The 409-nt window shown below is 57.0% G+C and overlaps 1 protein-coding gene across 1 annotated transcript in view; it reads left to right on the forward strand.

The window, feature by feature from the left end:
• Nucleotides 1–118: 118 nt before the first annotated feature.
• The window catches only part of MRPS18A (mitochondrial ribosomal protein S18A), a gene marked incomplete at its 5' end in the record, with an annotated part of 20,895 nt that continues 20,604 nt past the window's right edge, over nt 119–409 (forward strand). Inside the window, one exon of the mRNA XM_010165953.1 lies at nt 119–150. Coding sequence (XP_010164255.1) covers nt 119–150 — 32 coding nt within the window. The remainder of the gene's footprint in view (nt 151–409) is intronic.

A 409-nucleotide genomic window follows, 5' to 3' on the forward strand; every position in this document is an offset into this window, starting at 1 on the left:
GCCTCACTGCGGTCGGAGAGGCGGTTGCGGTCGCTGTACTTCACCCTCTCCCCCCAAAAATACTGCTTCTTTTAGGCTGAATGAGTCTCATTTTGTCATCCCCTCTCTTGTTTTGCAGTTTTGGAGGTGACTGAAGGCAACACGACCACAGTAAGTCCCTGCACCCCCTCTCCTGCCCTTTCTGTCCCTTCTCCCTCCTTCAGCCGCCCATTGTACGTGTGTCCGTATCTGCCCCGCCCAACCCCCACCCCAAAAAAAGGGCAAAAGGGTCGCTTTTCTGCCTGTAAAGACACCTCATGGGGTGAAGGCAAAACCAAGGTAGGAGAGCGTTGCGAGTGCAGGTCAGCGATGGAGGGTTTGGCTGCCAAAGGTCGGGATTGCCACCCTGTTGCTGGTGGCGGACGGGGCC

This window comes from Antrostomus carolinensis, unplaced genomic scaffold (genome assembly GCF_000700745.2).
Source record: "Antrostomus carolinensis isolate BGI_N321 unplaced genomic scaffold, ASM70074v2 scaffold21384, whole genome shotgun sequence".
NCBI lineage: Eukaryota > Metazoa > Chordata > Aves > Caprimulgiformes > Caprimulgidae > Antrostomus > Antrostomus carolinensis.